This window comes from Cyprinus carpio, chromosome A10 (assembly GCF_018340385.1).
Source record: "Cyprinus carpio isolate SPL01 chromosome A10, ASM1834038v1, whole genome shotgun sequence".
NCBI classification, from domain to species: domain Eukaryota; kingdom Metazoa; phylum Chordata; class Actinopteri; order Cypriniformes; family Cyprinidae; genus Cyprinus; species Cyprinus carpio.
Window position 1 is genome coordinate 18,924,132 of NC_056581.1, and position 19,531 is coordinate 18,943,662.

Here is a 19,531-nt window from a genome sequence, read left to right on the forward strand (position 1 = left end):
CTGCAGAATGGAGCTGTGAAGATTGAACTATAATGACACTACTTTCCTAACACTTACTGGAAAACTTCAATTCATTGGTGCTGAATTCCTCCAACACAGAGAAACCTTTTAAATTTGCCAGCTGCTCGGGTCAAGGTCAACAGACCTTCAGCTTCACAGAAAGCCTTGGCATTGAGAGTCACAGCATCACAGTCTGTTTCAGTCCTTCAGATTCACATTTACAGGAGGGAATCTCATGACAGATGTCCAGAGCTGGTCTCATATTTCACCCCAAAGATCAAAAGATTAATAAAAGACATTTTGCATAAAAGAAAATGAAGATTTTTCACAAGAAAAAAAAAAAATAGAATTTAATAATTAGAATTAGAATTAAAGAATTAATAAAGAATTAAAAATGTAACTTAGAAATGAACAGAAATAATTTAAAGTACTAAAATTACTAAAAGTAAAGCTAATATAAAAATAAATATAAAAAAACATTAATAAAAATGACAAAAGCACAAAATTACTAAAACTTAGTGTTATATATATAAAATTGTAAATTCAAAATATTCATAAAACTACAATAGTATATAAATAATACTAAAATAACATTGAAATGGAAACGCAAAAATAGAAATTATAAAATGATACTAGAATATTAATATTAGATATATTTTAATAATAATATAATAATTAATACTTTTAATAGTATAAGGATAAATAACTCCTCTATCTAATAAAACGTAAAATATAAATATGAATAAATACTGTAACAGTATATAAATAATAAAAAATAAAATATAAACAATCAAAATATTAAATATAAAAAATAAAATATAAACAATCAAAATATTAAATATTTGCAAGCAATTTTTTTTTTCATTTTTTATTTGAGTAAAATATTTTATTTTTGTTTTTTATTTGAGTAAAATATTTTAAGCAAATTTTTACATTTGATTCTATTTGATTTTGGAGTGATATATGAGCTGCACATGTTTTCCTGACAGTTCGTCTTTGTGGGATTCACACAAAAGGGTCAATAATGATAGCAGCGATGTGACAGAACGAACAGACCTCATTTATCTGTTAAATGTTGTCCTACCTACAAACAGCTGACTGTTGAGCTGCAGATGAATGTGTCCGTCGGCGGGGGCTTTCTGAACGGCACCGGGATGATGGTCCACGTACAGCGAGGCCTCCTTCACGTTCCTCTCGGCTCTCGTGTCCTCACGTGATGCCAAAAATGCGCTCGTCGTTCAGAGCCGACGGTGTTCTCCACCTTTCACAACTCCAGAAGGACCGTTCCCCAACGTCGAACGAGAAGCCGCAGCACTTCGAGTTTCGGAGCTGGAAACACAACAGTTTTGATGGATGGTTCAGGACTGATATTTGGCTGATGTTTGAATCCAGTTAATAAAGACGCAACTGTTGAGGAGAATGAGACATGTATCCAATCTTGTTGTTGTGGCATTATGAATGTTTGATGGTTTGAAGAAAAAACGCCAGGAGAACGTCAAAAACAACTTCTAATGATGATGAAATGAATGATAAAACATCTGACAGATACATTCAGCTGCCTTTAACGGGAGAAGAGCATCATGCTGATGAACATCATCATCTATAGAGCTAAAAACCAGCAGGAGAGAGAGATCTCACACCAAACCTCTTTAAGATCTTCTTTAAGAACTTCTCTGATGAGCCAGAGGAAAATATGAACTCAATATGAACTCATTAAATTCTTCTTCAATGATCTGAGCTACTTCCACATTCATTTGATTCATTCAGAGGATCAGAGACTTTTTATTTATTCATAATGAGCAACCTTTATTGGGCCAGCAACCACAAAGTAACACCACTAATGTTTTCTGCAGAAAATTTAAAAATCTAGACGAAAGCATAAATAAAAAAAAAAATTAAAACAGAAAAATAAAAAAAAAACAAAAATAAAAAATAAACAATTACAATGAAAAATTAAATTTAAAATAAAAATGAAAAAAAAAAAAAAAAAAAAAACAAAAACAAATATTAAATATTTGTACATAACATTTTACCAAAACTTTACAATTAAAACGAAAACTGAAAATATAAAAATAAAGCTTATTTAAAATATTCATAAATACTATATTAATATACAACTGATACTAAACAACAAAGAAAAAATAAATAAAATAAAAATAATAAAAAAATATTAAATATTTGTACATAACATTTTACCAAAACTTTACAATTAAAACGAAAACTGAAAATATAAAAATAAAGCTTATTTGCACAATTGATACTAAAATAACACAGAAAAAAATAAATAAAATAGAATAAAAATATTAAATGCGTGTACATTACATTTTACCAAAACTTTACAATTAAAATGAAAACTGAAAATATAAAAATAAAGCTTATTAAAATATTCATAAATACTACATTAATATACAATTGAAACTAAAATAACACAGAAAAAATAAAATAAAAGTAATAAAAAATATTAAATGTTTGTACATAACATTTTTCCAAAACTTTACAATTAAAACGAAAACTGAAAATATAAAATAAAGCGTACTTGAAAATATTCAAAATACTACATGAATATACAATTGAAACTAAAAATACACAGACCAAATAAAATAAAAGTAATCAATTATTAAATATCGTCATTTTGTACATAGATTTTTTTTCCAAAACTTTTACAATTAAAAATAAAAAAGAAAAAACAAAAATAAAACATACATAAAAAATACATAAATATACAATTGAAACTAAAATAAAAATAAAAAAAACACTGAAATAAAAAAAAATCTAAAAATAGAAAATAAAAAAAATTAAATCAACAAAATTACCTATTACTGTATTTGAGTAAAAAAAAATGTTTTTTACCATATTTTTATGCAAAGTTTCCCATTCATTATTATTATTATCATTTATTTTGGAGTGATAATATGAGCAGGACATGTTATTGTCAGTTTGTGTTTGTGAGATTCATACAAAAGGGACAAATAATGTCCATCCAAAACACGAGAACAGTGATGATTTCAGAGCTGCACACAGGATAAACAGACATTATTTACTAGTAAATTTCACAAATAATTACAAAGAAACGGCAAGTAACAATGAATTAAATGTGAAATTCTGAAGTAGAAAAGCTGAACTAGTTTTCTTGTAAAACATATTCCAATAAACTTAATAATGCAAAAAAAAAAAAAAAAAAAAAAAACGAGCTAAATCTGCTTGACACATCTCAGTTTGTCACTCAGTCTTCACATCTGTTGAAGAGCCAGCGCATCTTCAGGCTCCCGCCGCTTCATCTGCAGGATTCCTGAATGAAAGATCGGCAGCGTCTGTCATCAAGCACTTCTCTAATGACAGAAAACGGCTGAGAAACGCTGATGAAGTGCTGCTCGTCATTCACAGCTGAGCTCCGGCTGGAGTCACACACGCTTGGAAATGTAGACGCGAGCGTATGACAGTCATCATCTCACTCATTAAACACATAGTTCAGCCTGAAACTCATATTCTGCCATCGTTTACTCATTCGTGTCGTTATACAGACTTTCATTCTTCTGTGAAACACAAATGGAGATGCTCCTAATAATAATCAACATCTCTCTCTCTAATAATAACTTTTCAAACTTTAAAAATGGCTGTAAAAAAAACGAAATAATGAGACTATTTCACTATACTATAAGTCTTATTGTTCATTTATTATCAAATATATAAAACAATACAACTACTGTTAAAAAGTTTGGCGTCAGTATGATTTTATTTATTTTTTTTACAAATAAATTAATACTTTTATATATTAAATTGATAAGAAATAGTAAAAAAAAACAATAATACAACAATCTGTTTCATGTTAAAAAATAACGCCCTTCTTAACAACCTACTAATCAAACAAACAATCAAAAAAAAAATATCTATATGTATCTATCAACAACAATAATAATAAAGAATTATAATTGCTTCTTGAGCAGCAAATCAGCATATTAGAATGATTTCTGAAGATCAAATACATTTTATTATCACTGGATATCACTGGAATAAAATTCAGCTGCACATCACAGAAATAAATTACAGTTTAACAGATATTCACATAGAAAACAGTTATTTTAAACCATAATAATATTTCACAATATTTTTGATTTTACTGTATTTTTAATCAAATATATGCAGTGAGCAGACAAGACTTTTTTTCAAAGATATTTAAAAAAAAAATCCTACTTACCCCAAATTTTTGAACCATAATTACTTATTTCTTTCCAATTAATTTTAATTCTACTTCCTTGCATTTAAATTCTAATTTAAATTCTGTATCCTGTTTGCAACCTCAATTCAGACTCAGGAGCTGAACTGGAATTTAAAAGACATCCGAGTATTTTTCTGTATGGAGAAAATAAAAAATAAAAATACATTTTCTGCTACATGAAGGAAGTAAAGTCATGCCTTTTTATCAATCAAATTGATAGAAAATAAAACACATCTACACAAAACTCCCACATCACATATCACATACCACACTTCACACTCCTCCTCCGGTTCTTAAAAAAAAACCCCCTTTAATTCAACGTCCTACATGAGCGGCCTCGCCAGGCACCCGACTCCGTCCAAGAAATAAAAAATGAGAGGGTTAATTGAGCTCTTCCAGCCGGAGGATTTGTCATTATAAAGGAACAAGCACTCGGGCGCTGTAAGGTCTTCACAGACTCTATTCTCATCCATCACATGAGCCCATTACGGCAGGAATTTAACAGCTCTTTCATGCAGTTAAACACTCGCGCAATAGACAGCCAGTGTGTGGTGGAGGGGTATAATAAAACACACCCCTACAGGACGAGGGCTTTTATAGGGTTCAGATGAACTGCGACTGACGTGAGACAGATAGAGCTCATCTAACAGCAGCTGATTTAGATTTTACATTTTCAGAGGGAAATGATAGCGGTGTGTGCATATTCTGTGATGCAGTTGTACTATTTTCTGTGATCTTCTGCTCTCTAAAAATGGCTCAGATGTGCGGCTGTGGGTTTTTGCCACCTGTTTTCTGGTCCAGCGGGTGAAAATGGTGCATCTGCTCATCTAGTAAAGTAAACAGGGTTATTATAGTTAACTAAAACTTAAAACATACTGTAAAAAACATGTTTATAAATAATAACTAATTCAATAACTCCAATTAAACAGCATTTCTATATTTTTATTTATATTTATAAAATAAATAATATATAAATAAATTCTAAATCCCAAAACATAAAAATAAAATACATCCATATATATTAACTATTTCTATATCAATGAATATCTGTAAAAAAATATTTTAAAATTCTATTCTATTCTATTCTATTCTATGGCTAATCTCCCAATTTCTGATTACTATAATGCAACCCATATATATAACTATTTCTATAATCAATGAATATCTGTATCTATATTTATACACACACACACACACACACACACCACACACAAACAATATGAAACAAATAGAAATTAACTTTAACTGAAACAAAATAGAATATATTTTATTTTAAAAAATATTTTAAATACTTTGATATAAAAAAATCTAATAAAAACAATATACTTATTTTTATACTAAAATGCAACAATACTGTATTTTATTTTATTTTATTTTATTTTATTTTATTTTATTTTCAGTTGCATCACTTCTGCAATCTTACAATGAAGAAAACAAGCGCATGGATGTGCATGACTTAATTGAGGTCTTTTTTAAACTTGGCCTTCAATACAAAGACATTGTTTCTGTTCTTTCATTCTGACATTTTTCTTACAGATTTATCATCACTGAACAGCATAAGAACAGCTTTTTCCCTCAGGCTATAATCCACCTGAACAATACATAACATCCCAGGACTGTACATCTAACTTCTCTAAACGTTTCATCTGTAAAATAGCACGTTTGCACATTCATACTTCTATTTTATCTATATTATTATTACAACATAGCCTATTGTCTATTCTCTTTATTAAAAATTTTATTTTATTACCTTATATTATATGTATGTCTGTACTTTCTGCACTGGAAGCTCCTGTCATCAAGAAGAATTCCTTGACAATAAAGCTCTTTCTGATTCTGATTCTGACATTCAAAACGCATTTAGAGGTCTAGAAGCGATTGGTAAAGTAAAAAGTGCTCAAATTTGGCCAGTTAAAAAAAACAACAACAAAAAAACATATTTCACAAGATAAAAACTCCCATTATTAAAGCACTTTGTTGGATTTAATGCATCTTTGCAGCCTGTGGAGAAATGCTCAGTTTCTTCATTCAGTTCTAACAGCGCTTATTGCGAGCAGCGCTATATATATGGACAAAATATCTCGCTATATAAAAATGATCAAGGAGCTGGATTCAGCTTCATATTAAGCCAAAATTAAAGCTCAATACACAGCCGTATTGCGCCATCAGCCCATTTCACAGCGATGTTTCTCAGCCGTCTCAGCAGACATAAGCCAATGATATAGATAGAAAAGCCCATTTTTGAGCAAGTAAGTGTTTATTAAGTCATGTACACCCATAATCTTCTTTTCTTCACAGTAAAATTGCAATGATGGACAAAGGAAATAGGTCATTGTTTGCATAATTTGGATATTGTAACATGTGCGTACGTGAAAATTTTCTCGTGAGCACGCGAAAGTCTGTGTATTTTTTTATTTTTGCAAAGGTCCCTTTAGGGGCTCCGTACAGTTCTCACTGCCGTAATGCATATATTACTTTTACTACTCCAATTAACTTGTAAAACGATTTCTATAATATTTATGAATATCTATATACTTCATGAAGACACATATTTGTTTATTTGAACAACTATATATAAATAAATCAATATATTTAAATAATAAATCCTGCATAGACATAAAAAACCCTAATATGACAAAAACGCAACAAAAATACTAATAGAAAAATAAGAAGTAATTCAAAATAGCAACAGAACTATAACAGACTAGGAGGAGCTTTAACCCTCTGGAGTCTAAGGGTATTTTTGGGGCCTGGAGTTGTGCTTTTTTCAGTTTCATAGCTGTGACTTTTTCAGTTTCACTATAAATATCTAAATGGCTAAAGTCTAATCTCTGGAATCAGCACATTTTGTGATTACAGTGTAGCATTGCATAATAATATTGTTCAGTTTTTCTTATATGTATCTACATCATGAAAGTTTTTGAATGCAGGCAAAAAATAAAATGATCGAGACAGTGATGCATGTGTAAGAAAATAAAGTTAGTGAAAAAAAAAATGTTATGCAAAAAATGTTAAATCACTCACTAGAATAAGGCATAAAACACATACAGAACATTGGTTCCCAGAATTTTGAAACTGGAGCTTGTAGCCTAGAAATGTTTTTTTTTCTATACATGATGTGAAAATCATCTTTGTTTACTCACTTACAGAAAACAATATATTGATTTAAATTTTCTAAGGACACTTTTGTTGTGGAAAAGTCATATGCGAGTAGGCGTCAACTATCATGAATTCACACCTGAGAAGACAAAGGCCTGCATAATGAGCTGCATAATGAGCCATTCAATCAGCTGTGTCACTGAGAGGGATGAGTTACAAGAAAGAAGGTGAGGACAAAATAAATCTATATAATTTTATGTTTGTAGTTTATTTAGAATATATTTAATTATCCCACAACATAATTTAATACTCACTTGTGAGTGCAGTTAAACAGTTTATTAGGATCAATCAAAGCTGACTTTCAAACTGATTTTTTTGGCATCATTACTCCAGTCACACAATCCTTCAGAAATCCTTTTAACAATCTTATTTTCTACACAAAAAACATTTATGTTTATTATTATCATCATTATTACAGTATTATTATTATTTTATTATTATTATTATTATTATATATTATTATTAATGTTGAAAAGAGCTGAGAATATTTTTTTAGTTTTTTAGGGGGGATAAATTGAAGAACAGCAATGATTGTTACATTTGTTATAGGTTACATTTATTGTTACCTTTATATTATTTACATCAAGCTTTTGAATGGTATAGTAGTGTATATTGTTATTGAAACTTCATAATATTTCACTTGATTATACATTAGTCAGGAATTATAGTTTGGAAAAAAGTCTTTGAAAAAAAGTCTAAACTAGTAAAATGTTTACACGTTATGTGAAAAAACTAGTACAAGCTATATAAATAAATAAAAAGAGACTTACTCATGTTATGAACTCTGCTGGATAAGTGCTTCATTTCTTTTTTCTGAGGAATCCAAATCTCAAATCCTCACACCACATCACATCTTTTGGGGGTGAATTATGTCTTATTCCTCTGCATCGCGAAGCAAACAGTAAAATAATAAAAACTTGAAGAACAGTCTCGCTGCGTTGTCTTCTGTTGTGGTGGGCGTATTCAAAAGCCGCGCGCAAATTACTCAGTGAAACATTTGGAATCTCAAAAGCGGCGCTCGGCGCGGGGCGTGGTCGCATTAGAAGATAATGAAGGGAGACGTGAAAAACACGGACATCGCGTTGTTTTCATATGGATTTACTTTATCACAGAATATTAGTTTTTCAGCAAGCACTTGTTTAGCTTAAAAGTAGACATCTCAGGCTTTCTATAGATATCTCTCTCATGTCTCTTCGTTGAAGTATTCACTGAGTTACAGTTCACTTTTAATGACGCATTTGTATCTGAAAGATCAGCGCAGACAAAGGCTGCAGACAGCACTCCTTGTTTTGTTATCTTTATTTTATAAGTGCACAAAGTTTTGTTGTTATTATGGTCTGTATACAAAAAAAAGTAGACCCTTTACAGATTCGATTGATGTATTTGCACTTATATGTACGATCAAAAAACTGAAGTGTAATTTAAGTTCTTTTCGGGTTATCAGCAAAGATCCAATTAAGTTCTACATTGATATAAAAATGCTTTTATAAATTTCTATATTTGGTTTTAGGGCTTCAGAGGAGGTGATGCTTGACTTAGCAAACACTGCTAATAAAATGGCCAAAGGTCTTAAATTGATCACGTAGAGGAGGGCTTCACTGCAAACCAGCAGAGCACGTCTCTACATATTGGTTCAAGAGCTATTCTGTGGTAATTTCCCTGGAGAAAACCATTTTGTGATGTCTATTTTCTCAGCCGACAGCTTCTCTGGATTATTTCTCCCTTTGGACAATCAACAAATACCCGGCATTATTGACATACTCAACTCACGTATGTAACCCCATGCAAACATGAGCGAGCAAACACACACACACACACACACACACACACGCGTGCGCGCGCACGCGAGAGATGGGTGGGTTTAGGGATCAGGGAGTGGAGACTGGCAGGTTCAGGGGTGGAGATGGGTGGGTTTAGGGATCAGGGGGTGGAGACTGGCAGGTTCAGGGGTTTCAGGGGTGGGTTTAGATCAGGGGGTGGGTTTCAGGGGTGGAGAGGGGTGGGTTATTAGGGATGATGGGGTAGAGGATCGCATGGGTGGAGATGGGTGGGTTTAGGGATGGAGGGGAGTGGAGACCTGGCATGGGGTTCAGGGTGGGAGATTGGTGGGTTTGGGTTTAGGGATCAGGGAGGAGAGAGGGCAGGTTCAGGGGTGGAGATGGGTGGGTTTAGGGATCGGGGTGGAGACGGGCATGTTCAGCGGTGGAGCTGGGTGGGTTTAGGGATCAGGAAGTGGAGACTGGCAGGTTCAGGGTGGAGATGGGTGGGTTTAGGTATCAGGGAGTGGAGACTGGCAGGTTCAGGGGTGGAGATGGGTGGGTTTAGGGATCAGGGGGTGGAGACTGGCAGGTTCAGGGGTGGAGATGGGCGGTTTTCGGTTCAGGGGTGGTGAGACGGCAGGGGTGGCGATGGGTTGGTTTAGGTATCAGGGAGTGGAGACTGGCAGGTTCAGGGGTGGAGATGGGGGGGTTTAGGGATCAGGGGGTGGGACTGGCAGGTTTCAGGGGTTTGGAATGGGTGGGTTTAGGGATCAGGGGTGACAAGACTGGCAGGTTTCAGGGGTGGAGAGGGGGGTGGTGGGTTTAGGGATCAAGGGGGTGGAGACCTTGGCAGGTTCAGGGGTGGAGATGGGTGGGTTTAGGTATCAGGGGGTGGAGACTGGCAGGTTCAGTGGTGGAGATGGGTGTTTAGGGTTATTCAGGGGGTGGAGACTGGCAGGTTTACAGGGGTGGAGATGGGTGGGCTGGTTTATAGGATGATGGTTGGAGAGGGCAGGTTCAGGGGTGGAGATGGTGGGTTAGGGATTCATGGGGTGGAGACGGGCAGGTTCAGGGGTGGAGATGGGTGGGTTTAGGGATCCAGGGGGTGGGTGACTGGCAGGTTCAGGGGTGGAGATGGGTGGGTTAGGATCAGGGATGTCCGGGGGGTGGAGACAGGGGTGGCTGGTTCAGGGGGTGGGAGATGGGTGGGTTTAGGGATGATGGGGTGGAGACTGGCAGGTTCAGGGGTGGAGATGGGGGGGTTAGGTATCAGGGGTGGGAGACTGGCAGGTTCAGGGGTGGAGATGGGTGGGTTTAGGGATCAGGGGGTTGAGACAGGCAGGTTCAGGGTGGGTTTAGGGATGATGGGGTGGAGACGGGCAGGTTCAGGGGCTAGGGTTCGGGGTGGGAGATGGGGTGGGTTAGGTATCAGGGGGTGTGCTGGCATGGGGTGGAGACGGGCAGGTTCAGGGGTGGAGATGGGTGGGTTTAGGGATCAGGGAGTGGAGACGGGCATGTTCAGGGGTGGAGATGGGTGGGTTTAGGGATCAGGGAGTGGGGTGGAGACTGGCAGGTTCCAGGGTGGAGAGCATGTCAGTGGGTTTAGGTTTAGGATAAGGGGTGGGAGACTGGCAGGTTCAGTGGTGGAGATGGGTGGGTTTAGGGATCAGGGGGTGGAGACTGGCAGGTTCAGGGGTGGAGATGGGTGGGTTTAGGGATGATGGGGTGGAGACTGGCAGGTTCAGTGGTGGAGCTGGGTGGGTTAAGGGATCGGGGTGGAGACGGGCAGGTTCAGGGGTGATAAGACACATTCCCTGCTTTTAATATCTGAAGAATCAATGCATCAGGACACAGCTGAACACTTAGAAAGATCTGTGAGGCAACTGTTCCAATACTTATGCTCACATCAGATAGTGGGATGAAACTTCTAAAAGTAACAAAAAGTGATCTTCTTAGCTGGGTAAAACATATTTGTGTTGAATTACCCAATAATAAATGATTAAATGACATCTCTGTAGTTTTGTCTCATATGTCATCTTTTAATCATATTTACAGATTTCTTGACTCCACAGCAAACAGAAACAATTTTGTCTTTACTGTTTGTCCAATACTTATGGAGGGCATCTATAATATAATAGTATTATATATATATATATATATATATTATATATATATATATATTTTTCATTTTAATATATTGTTTTTTGTTTTTTTTTTTGTTTAAATTACAGCAATAAGAATGAGCTTTCCCATCATTGTAAGACTTTGGGTGTACCTAATTATTATTTGACAAAGAAAAAAAAAGTTCCTATTTCGGGCTGAAATGTCTTGGCAGATTTTCATGAGATTGACCTGCAGAGGAATAAACTGGAAGGTTGAACATACTTACAGCTCAGTTCGATCCGGATGAAGTCTTTGATCCCCAGGTTCTCCAGAAACACTCCGGAAGAAGAGCTGGTCTTAAACAGGAAGGAGATGTCTGCGCTCAGCTCCCCGTGGAATGTGGGAAAGTGCAGGTATGACGTCTCCTTGTTGAAGTAGGCAGCGTTCCAGAAGCTATCTGGAAAAACATTTACAGGAGCACGGAACAGCGTTGTGGTTTTCATTTAGCGCATGAAATGCCAATCCAGAGCTGATATACCGCCGGTGGGTTTGACAGGTTGACAGAGTAAGCGCTCACAGTGTGATTAGTGCGGCTGATATTAAAATCGCGCAGTACTTACTGTCACCGTAACACTGCAGGGGTCCCACTCTGTAGGCCGCTTCTGAACCAGATCTGTTGATGTCGCCCACAGTCAGCGCTCGCACCGGCAAATGCTCTTTAAAAAAAAGAAGTAAAATATTAACTTCAAAAGAAAAAAAAACAAAACAAAATCATCTGTTATATTTCTATATCTAAATATTTAAATTTCATTTGCAAGCGCAATCCCATTTCCAAAAAACAAAAACAAAAATAAAAAAGAGAAGCAAAATTGTAAAACTTCATTCGTTTATTGCTCAATTGTGGCATTTATATACATTTTTTATATTTTAATTAAATACATGTTTGAAAGTGTTCGGACAGTACTTCTGGGTCAGGTATGAAATATATAATACATAAACATAACACAATATCTTTTGCTTTTTTTGTTTTGCATTGCATTGTAAGTACACTTTCCAAAAAAGCAAAGTTAAAAAGTGAACCAAAATTGTAAAACCTAATTTGTTTATTGCATCAGGATTGCATCTTAATAAATTCCTTAGATTTTTGGTCTTTTGATGATATTGTAACTTACTTTTTTTTCATCACAATTACATTTTCCAATTCTCACAGTGCAGAATAAATACTGGTGTAGGTTAAAATTGTACCTACTGTAGTATCAAAAAAGTAAAACCTATTAACAAACATCAATATTATATACTATATATAAGTATATAAGGTTTATACACACACGCACATGCATACATGCCCACGCACACACACACACACACACACACACACGTCTGGTTCACTATCCTTGTGGAGACTCTCCATTGGTGTAATGGTTTTTATTCTATACAAACTGTATTTTCTATTGTCCTACACAAACCCTAAACCTAAACCTAAACCTACCCCTCACAGAAAGTTTTCTGCATTTTTATAATCTAAAGAAAAAAACTCATTCTGTATGATTTATAAGCTTTGGTTCCCACGGGGACCTTAATTTAGGTCCCCACAGTGACACACCGACTCCCCATGAGTCGGTGTGTATTCAGATTTAAGTCCCCGCTAGTGTAGGAAAACCTGTACACACACCCACACACAGTAAATAAAAAATATATAAATATATAGTTTAATATATGGAAAATGCATTGCTGAAACTGTGAACATTTTATAACACAAACGAATGAATCAGTTCATTAAATAAGATTCATTTGATTAAGCTGGTTCTGGGAAATGAATCAAATTGACCAGTTCTAATGCTGTTTTTGCACCTGAAGTTTAAATGAGACTGATTCATACTGTTTGAAAAACATAAACATCTCCATGCATTAATTATGAATTTAGAGGGTATAAATGCTACAATGCACAAAAACATGAAAGTAGGCTTTATTTCCTTTAAATCAACATATTGTCTTATTCTGAAGTGGTTTGGGGTTGTAATATGAGCCGGACGTGAGTGTGTGTCGCACCACTCTTTGCTGTCAGCATCACAGTTGCAGAAGTGTTCAGGATGAACACAGTTCTCCTGCAGGCCACAGGCGCACTGCTGACTGCCCGGCACCGCGCCGCCCCAATACATGTGCGCCTCGCCCGACTGGCCTACCCACCAGCTGAACGGAGCACCGTCTGCAACAACACACACAGTGCCGATCATGAGTCTGACGCTATACAATCACACTGAGATACTGAAAAGCATAACAGGAAGCCCATCCAGATTAAATGTGTTTGGTCTGAGTTTTCTGTAATTATTTAATTACCAATTTCATCTCAGATGCTTCTACTACAACTTCAGTAGCCCCTTACTTGCTGAACACAAGATCCAGGGGGCGTGGTTGGATCCACATCTAGGGGGTGGAGACTGGTAGATTTAGGGGTGGAGATGGGTGGGTTTAGGGATCAGGGGGTGGAGACTGGCAGGCTCAGGGGTGGAGATGGGTGGGTTTAGGGATCAGGGGGTGGAGATGGGTGGGTTTAGGGATCAGGGGGTGGAGACTGGCAGGTTCAGGGGTGGAGATGGGTGGGTTTAGGGATCAGGGGGTGGAGAGGGTTCAGGGTGGAGTATGGTTCAGGGATCAGGGGGTGGAGACCAGGCGGGTTTAGGGTGGGAGTATGGGGGTTTAGGGATCAGGGGGCTGGAGACGGGTTCAGGGTGGAGATGGGTGGGTTTAGGGATCATGGGGTGGAGACTGGCAGGTTCAGGGTGGAGATGGGTGGGTTTAGGGATCCGGGGCTGGAGACGGGCAGGTTCAGTGGTGGAGATGGCTGTGTTTAAGGATCAGGGGGTAGAGACTGGCAGGATCGGGGTGGAGATGGGTGGGTTTAGGGATCGGGGTGGAGACGGGCATGGGTGGGTTTAGGGATCAGGAAGTGGAGACTGGCAGGTTCAGGGGTGGAGATGGGTGGGTTTAGGTATCAGGGACTGGAGGGGGGGAGAGACTGCAGGTTCAGGGGTGGAGATGGGTGGGTTTAGTGATCGGGGTGGAGAGGGGCAGGTTCCAGGGGTGGAGATGGGTGGGTTTAGGTATCAGGGACTGGAGACTGGCAGGTTCAGGGGTGGAGATGGGTGGGTTTAGGGATCAGGGGGTGGAGACGGGTAGGTTTAGGTATAAGTAAGATGGGAGGAGTTGGATCTGGATCCAACCACGCCCCCTTGATCTTTGACCATCTCTACAGTTTTGCAAAAGAAGAAGAAAAAAAATCAATCAATTGTTCAGATAATTTGAACCTGAATTTGACGAGAAATGTTTGAGTTCATATTGAGATCTCTGAGGTTTGGTTGCAGACTTTGGGAGCCTGGCAAACCAGAGTACAATTTAAGTCATTTTGAGACTATGTGAGAGTTTACTGAGGTCCTTTTCTTATGAGAAACTTCTGAGAAGTGGGAAATCAAATGTTTCTACTCGATTTCCTCAAAAGAAATGCTGGAGTTCATTTTAAGATCTCAGAATTTTGGCTGAAGACTCTTGCAGAAATTTTTTAGATGTGTGAGATTTTACTGTGTGTCTTTTTCCTCATGAGAAACATCTTAGGAAGAATGGCTAACACTGAATTTCTTGGGAAATGTTTGAGAGCTCTGAGTTCTGGTAGCGGACTTTGGGATCTTGGCAAATATGAGTACAATTTGAGGTTTTGATTGAGTTGATTGAGGTATTTTTCTCATGAGAAACACCTGAGAAGCAGGACATATCTCTGTTTGCTTTACTTTTAATCTCATTGGTGTTTGAGAGAAAACATTTAGATGTTAAAGAGATCTTGTGAGTCTCGCATGCATCTGTCCAGGTTTAATCAAGATGAGAATGTTATTTTCATTACTGTTTATCTGACATTTCCAACATTTCTTATTTACGCCCGACACTGTTTTCTCCCTGTCTCATCAAGAACTCTGATAATGTGAAAACTTATGGACGTAATTACCATTTGTGCGGATGTTTATTTGAGAGACTAGAGAACCGTTATCACCCTGTGTTATACACTGAACAAAACCGCCCATGACAAACCCACACAAACAAACATGATAAGAGCCCTTCAAAGGTGCACATGCACATGAATAATCTACCCTAAAGGTGACTTTCAATTATTTTAATGCAGAAAAGAAGAGGGGAAATAACTGAGCTATCCGTAACAAAGAGCATAACAATCATTTTGAGTCGTTTGCTTAAGCGTCATGCTTCTTCAGATGGAGAGAGGTTTTAATAAGCATGACCTTTCATGGGGGGGGGGGGGGGGACGATCGATATTCCTAATAAAAAGGGCTTACCTGGTGTGTTCAAGAGCCGTGACTTTTTGCAGTGGTAGGAGAGCTCCTGCTCGCAGTACTCCGCCTGGGTAATTATCGCCTGGATCTGCTCCACGTCGGCGGAATAGTTAAAGTGGGCTAAATGCTGATTTATCCCGGAGGACACTTTTAATTTGGTGAGCTCCGTGTTATTATGTTGGATCACCATCCATGCTTTATCTGCAGGGAAAAGAGGGATTCGACCGATGAAAAGACTAAAATGACACACATGTGCAATGCTTTAGCTCAGAGCTCTGTCGATTTCACGTTGTGCAACAATTACGTGACCTTCAAAAGGACACAGGATACTCATTAAAAACCTAAAGCATGAAATATATACTAAACAATCATAAACACAGGCTCTTGGGCTCGAAGAATGTTTATAAAGAGTTATTTTGGGCTGAACTGGGTTCTAGATTCTCTATAGATATATTCTCCAAAAATCCTTTAAAACTTTAAAACATATGAAATTACATTTTCAAACCATTTTACTTATATAGTAATATTATATAGTTATATTCACTTATATGTGATATCAGAAATTAACTAAACAAAATATATATATATATACATATATATATATATAGATATATATATATATATATATATATAACCTAAAACTGAAAAAAAAAATTTAACCCCTCAAAAACAAAAAAACTGAAAATATAAAAATGAATACTAATTCAAAATATTAATACTGTAATACTATAATAATTTATACAAAAGTATGTATTTATAAAAATGACAAAACACACAGCAATAATACTTAAACTAAAATTAAAATGGAAACTGAAAATATAAAAAAAAAACTAATTCAAAATATTAATACTATAACAGTATATACCAATTAATGGCAAAATTATTTAATACTATTATTAAAATATATTTAATATTATTACAATTTAGACTAAAATTAATATGAAAACATATAATATATAAATACAAAAACTACTTGAAATATTGATAAATACTATAATATTGCCCTTAACAGAATATATATATATATATAACCATGGGGAATTGACTGGATGAAGAAAAGGAAAGTCATTTTAGAAATGGTTATGAAGAAACATATTAAGTAAATATTTCTTTAAAATTTCTTAAGAATAAAACTGCACTGATGAATTATGCAAGGTAAGACTAGCAATGTAGATTAAGGAAGTCAATAGAGTCAGTTTGGATTTCACATTGACTTTAACAAAGGAGAAGTGAGGATCTATCAAAGGTGATGCGATGCTTTTCTAAAGAGCCATACAACTTCAAAAGCCTCTTCTGTGGCATCAGGCTGTAAAAGCCTTTTAAAACTTTTTTTGTACGAGTGAACATCGCACAGACAGGCTCAAAGGTTGATCTGTCTGCTTCTTCTAAAGTGTGTTTTTCCGTGAGTGTCACAGCTGACTTCCTCCGCGGGGTGTGACACGATGCATGAAGGATCAAAAGCTATGGATTAAAGTCCCAATTACAGAGTGTTTAAAAGGATTTAATCACTTCGGATTCGCTGCGTGAGATTTACCTGAAATGTTGCAGTAGATTAGTTGAGGTTTGATGGGGCCGCTTCCATCCACGTCGATGTAGTAAAAGCCAGATGTGTTTCCTTTGTGTTTGTATGCTTCACACGATGCTTCATAAATGGCTGTAAACACAGAAGCAGTAGGTTAGTGTTGAGAGATACTGAGGTGAAGCTGTTTACGTTCAACACTGTGAATAATAACAGTAACATACATAAACGAGTGTGCATTTACAATTTCTGTCTATGCATAAAGCTTAGATCTGTTCATTCAACATGTGTGAAAATGCAGCTCACGTAAAAAAAAATCACTTTTTGTTTTCACACCCTGTAAAATGTTTTTACGTGCTGTATGGATGGTAAGATGGTTTTGATTCCAGTACTTCAGATACTTCAAATACTGCCAACAACATTTTGACCATATTTTTAGGATTAAAATGTTAAATATTTGTCAGGTGTGTGATATATGAACAAACCCTCCTACAAAAACCTTCAGAATACAAATATGAATAAACCTGTAAGTTTTGGTGCAAATAAGTGCTGCTGAAGTGGAGAAAAAAACTCATTTTGAGAAAACAGCCTTTAAAGATATGTATAGCAATTGAAATCTACAGACACAAATAGATGAAGTGCAAAAATAAAACCAGGCAAATGATACATGAACAAACCCCTCAGTAAAAACCTTCAGAATATAGATATGAATAAAACTGTAAATGTTGGTGTATATAAGTGCTGCTGAAGTGGTGAAAAAACTCATTTTGAGAAAACAGCCTTTATGTAATGTTATTTAAATTTACAGACACACATAGATAAAATGCAATAAAGTAAACAAAAATAAATAAACAAAAGGGTACTTTGGAAGTTTTCTTTCAAGTAATCGGAAAGAAGTCTATTTATGGACACATACAATTCCAAAATGGATCAGAAAAAGTGCATGAAAACAATAGTTTTGCCTGTAGTGACTTGCATCAAAATTATGTAATTATTTGATAACATAATTCACTTTAAAAGAGCAATATTTATCTGGCACAAAATAATCAGGATAATAGCATCAAAACTAAAATATTAAAACACAAATTTATGATAAACACATTTAATTTACTGTGAGTACAGTTCAACATTTTTTTTTTTTTACAGCAGTTTAACTAAAAATTTATTACACTAAAATATTTTGAATTCTGATTTTTATATATATATATATATATATATATCTATAATATATATATATATATATATATATATTATATATTATATATCTATATATATATTCTTTCAGTAAAGGTTTATTTTATTTAAAGTAACAAAAAATATTTTTAGTTCTAGCTGACTATAATACTAGTGCATGCAACTGTAAGTTAGCAGTGCCTACTTTGTTATTCTCCAATACTGCTCTGTTAATAAAATATGTCCTGTGTGAGATCTGATCATCACAGCTGTGTTGGGAGATTTTCACTCTGACACTCTCGATGTCATTGATGTCACACCTGGAAGGAATGATGTGATTGGTTAAGCAGATGTATTGATCTAAATCAATGTTCCAGAATGATCCCTGTCAATCACCGCTGACACGAGCCAGTAAAGTGTTTAAATGAGTATGTAGATGCACTTTCTTATCTGTGCTGTTTTGAACTTTTAACGGAAATGTAACTAGTGTGAAGCGACTGTGAAGGCAGGATGTTGACATGGTTTTCTAACTCACTTCATTATGCCACTGATCACATTATATGTTCTAACTGTGTTATACTGGAGTTTGAATTTTCTGCAACTTTTTTCTCTTTGGCTCAGAAATTTTAACACAATATATTTTGTAATATTATGCAAGCATTGCATTCAGAGCTAATTTATGAGAATCATATATTGTCCACTTAATTTTGCATGGCATATTTGTGAAATTAAACCTCCCAGTGTATTTGTATTATAAAATGAAGGCAGTGTTTCATCTGAAGTGTGCTGCCATCAATTTTGCACGCGCTCAGGCAAACAAAGCAGCTTTAATTATGACCATCTGCATCTGTTTCGTAGCTCTGAATTCATGATGTAACACAAACGGGGGAAGTTAACTATCTATTTAGGTGCTTAGTGAGGAAATGGATTACTTTAGGTTTCATTTTCAAGGAAAATAATTACAACCTATACGCAATCTGTTTCATATTTCACACATATGAGATAGAAGAGAATGATTTTTATGAACAGATTTGAGATTAAGTGAACTAATAAAGCTTCATAACAACCTGATCACAAGCCCAGAAAAGCTATTAAAATAAAAAATAAGAAATAATTAATATACACTCTTGCATATATTATACAAAAAATGTTTAAAATTTATTTATTTTAATTTTAATAGCTATTCTGGTTATATATATTTCATTGAAAGCTCTCTCTCTCTCTCTCTCTCTCTCTCTATACATATTAAATTATTTTATATATATAT

General features: G+C 35.5%; 1 protein-coding gene across 1 annotated transcript in view; it reads right to left on the bottom strand.

Annotated features, from left to right (window-relative positions):
* The window catches only part of cntnap3 (contactin associated protein family member 3), a 113,169-nt gene that overhangs the window by 20,156 nt on the left and 73,482 nt on the right, over positions 1 to 19,531 (bottom strand). Inside the window, 8 exon segments of the mRNA XM_042765648.1 lie at positions 1,085 to 1,202; positions 1,205 to 1,222; positions 1,225 to 1,314; positions 11,517 to 11,695; positions 11,859 to 11,981; positions 13,271 to 13,444; positions 15,576 to 15,773; positions 17,107 to 17,226. Coding sequence (XP_042621582.1) covers positions 1,085 to 1,202; positions 1,205 to 1,222; positions 1,225 to 1,314; positions 11,517 to 11,695; positions 11,859 to 11,981; positions 13,271 to 13,444; positions 15,576 to 15,773; positions 17,107 to 17,226 — 1,020 coding nt within the window.